Genomic DNA, 2613 nt, shown 5'->3' with positions numbered 1-2613 from the left:
AAGGTAGCAAATCGAGTTGCTGTGCGTGGTCCAATGCGAGGAACTAAGTGAAGCGTCCGACTCGGAGTCGACAGAGCAGAAATCTACCTGGACGAATCTTACTGCAACGTCAACCACGTCACAGGTAAGACATGGTTGACTGCAGATAAGATTCGCTACGGTAAGACTGGACGAGGAGCTCGGTAAGTAAATTTTGTTTTGCTAAAAAATCAATTCTAAATAATTGTTGTGTATGGTTTTTGTTAGTGCGTGTATTATTGCTGCAGGAATTATTAAAAGCAAAGGAGCAGTACTAAGTGGGGGCCTCCCATCAAGGTTTGGAATTCCACTTTAAAAAGAAAGCAAATAGCGACGATTACCATGGTAATTTCGATGCCGTCCAATTTGAGCGCTGGTTTGAGGATTTATGCAAGAATCTGCAAAAACACGGTCGTCGCAACATCTATTTAGATGGAGCATCGTACCACAAGCGTCAGATTAATCCAAGCCCACAAAAATCAGGGTGGCTTAAAGCCGACATTCAAGAATGACTGTGCAAAAACGGTTTGTTTTCTCTTCTATTATTATTTAATTTTTTAAAACTTATTTTTGTGTAGCTGACATGGGTTTTAGTCCTAAAGCGACCATTCGTACTCTAATTGAGTTGGTCGAGCTTTATCGACCACCAAAAAGATATCAAGTCACTGAAATTACCACCAAGTACGATCGTCTCGTCTTCTTCACTCCACCTTACCATCCGACTCTTCAACCAATCGAGCTTATTTGGGGCTAAAGATGCACCTTTATAAATATATACTTTTCATTCGCGATCTCATCTTGCTGTTGATTTACACATCACGATGCGACACTACTATTGACGACTCCACTGGAGTCGTACTGCGTCTTTCTCATGAAAACCATACGAATCTCATTATCAACCAATGATAGCTCTTAGATTATGCATAACGAGACCAGATCAGCCTACGAGCAATTTAGAACTTCCGAGATCCTTTTTTTTGAGAGCCCATAGCGCTAAAACTACTGCGAATTAGCTAAACCCGATCTCATTTTCGGACTCAGAAAGCGAGAAAACTCTATATATCTAACTATCGATATTGGTTTTCATAGAATAAGACCCTTCTATTGTGTGCTAAAGTTTGGTATTATGAAATATGCGGAGTACAATATCACTTCTGCCTCTGAGTATCACGCGCCAGATACTCCATTCCCTTCAACCTCCGAATTCAAAGCGTCATTGTCTCCTGGTGTAGGTGGTGATTGTGTTCCAATAGCAGCGCTACCAGCAGTTGCCACTGCGGCAGCACGTTCGGTAGATTCCATGTCGAGAGACCTGTATTTGTCCACGTAGAACATGTCAGTAGTACATGTCAGCATGAATCTTTTGAAACATGTTGTATATACTTCTTGGATGGAGGAACGCACCAGGCTGCTTGGCGTGAAGAACTCAAAGCAATGTTCGACTCCGGTGATGCATTGGAAGGTGGAAATTCCCTGCAAACATAATGCATAATATACAACAACGTTAGAATGCTAGTATGTAGTATATACCACATGTATCCCATACGTACTGGTCACCTCTACTGGTCACCTCTACGAGGAGTTGCTTCAGTTGGTGACGGAGCGGAGGAACTGGCACGCTCGTCGTCAGCACCTTCGTCCTCAGGAACGGCAACATGAGGGTTTGTCTTCTTTTTCTTCTTTCCACGTGCTGTCCGCACCGAAGCAGTCTTCCGTTTTCCCAGTCTTGTTAGTCTTTGCTGCAGCATCCAATTCTTTTATTGACGGTTTTGAAGACTCTACATGCTGCGTTGCGAGCTTCATCTCCTCGAATCTCTTCCGCAGCTAGCCGCTCCCGCTCGGTCTTCTTCTTCGCGGACATCGCGGCAGCATCTCTCGCAACACGTGCCATTGCCCTTGCCTCCTTGGACTACTTGTCCTTCTTTCGTAGATCCGTGCCGAGACCTTGGCCTTTTTTTTCTTTTCGGAAGCGTCCTTCTTTTTTGCAGCGACTTCCGCCAAACGTTTTCTCTCGCGAGCCTTTTCTGCCTATATGTAGCATGCAGCTTTCAGGGGAGGGAGGGGGCGCGAGCAGGAGATGCAGCCGGAGCTGTCGCTGGCTGCTCGATGGCAGTTGTAGAAGAGACTTCAGTCCCGAAGTCTGCATGAATATCCCTCTCCCCTTTGGGGTAGGCACGGTGCTCTGTATTTAACCGTGCCCTTTCTTCTGGTGTCTTGCCATGTAGTCGCGCAACGAACGCATCCTTTTCACTGCGCGTTCCCCGTCGCACCACTATTTGAGGTCTGTGTGCTGGTGGACCTTTTGCGAAATGAGCTTGTGAAGACGGTTCATAGCTACCAAATATCTGAGAAACAATAAGTTCACATGTATCCGCCTGAAAATCACCGTAAAACCCAGCACACGATGCAAGGTCAGGCCAGTCCGCAATGGTAGAAGGGCAGCCACCGCTTGCAGTGAGGCAGAACAGCGGCTACACGCTCTTGTACAACGCGAAGTTGGTCAACAACAACTTCGTGTACGTCGACGCCCTTCGCTGCGGCTCCATTACCCGCTTTATTTCGCATTCCTGCGAGCCGAACGCCGCATTCATCGAG

At 46.3% G+C, this 2613-nt stretch overlaps 1 protein-coding gene across 1 annotated transcript; it reads right to left on the bottom strand.

Annotated features, from left to right (window-relative positions):
• Positions 1–1185: 1185 nt before the first annotated feature.
• PPTG_13368 (hypothetical protein) lies at positions 1186–1675 on the bottom strand (the record flags this gene model as incomplete). The annotated part of the gene is made up of 3 exons (XM_008908988.1): positions 1186–1330; positions 1423–1491; positions 1569–1675. The coding sequence occupies 3 exons, from the start codon at positions 1673–1675 to the stop codon at positions 1186–1188; spliced, it is 321 nt and encodes a 106-aa protein (XP_008907236.1).
• Between the last annotated feature and the right edge of the window lie 938 nt (positions 1676–2613).

This window comes from Phytophthora parasitica, assembly GCF_000247585.1.
Source record: "Phytophthora parasitica INRA-310 unplaced genomic scaffold supercont2.32, whole genome shotgun sequence".
In the NCBI taxonomy this organism is placed as follows: domain Eukaryota; phylum Oomycota; class Peronosporomycetes; order Peronosporales; family Peronosporaceae; genus Phytophthora; species Phytophthora nicotianae.
Note: the sequence above shows the minus strand (reverse complement) of the source record. Positions and strands in the feature narration are given on the sequence as shown.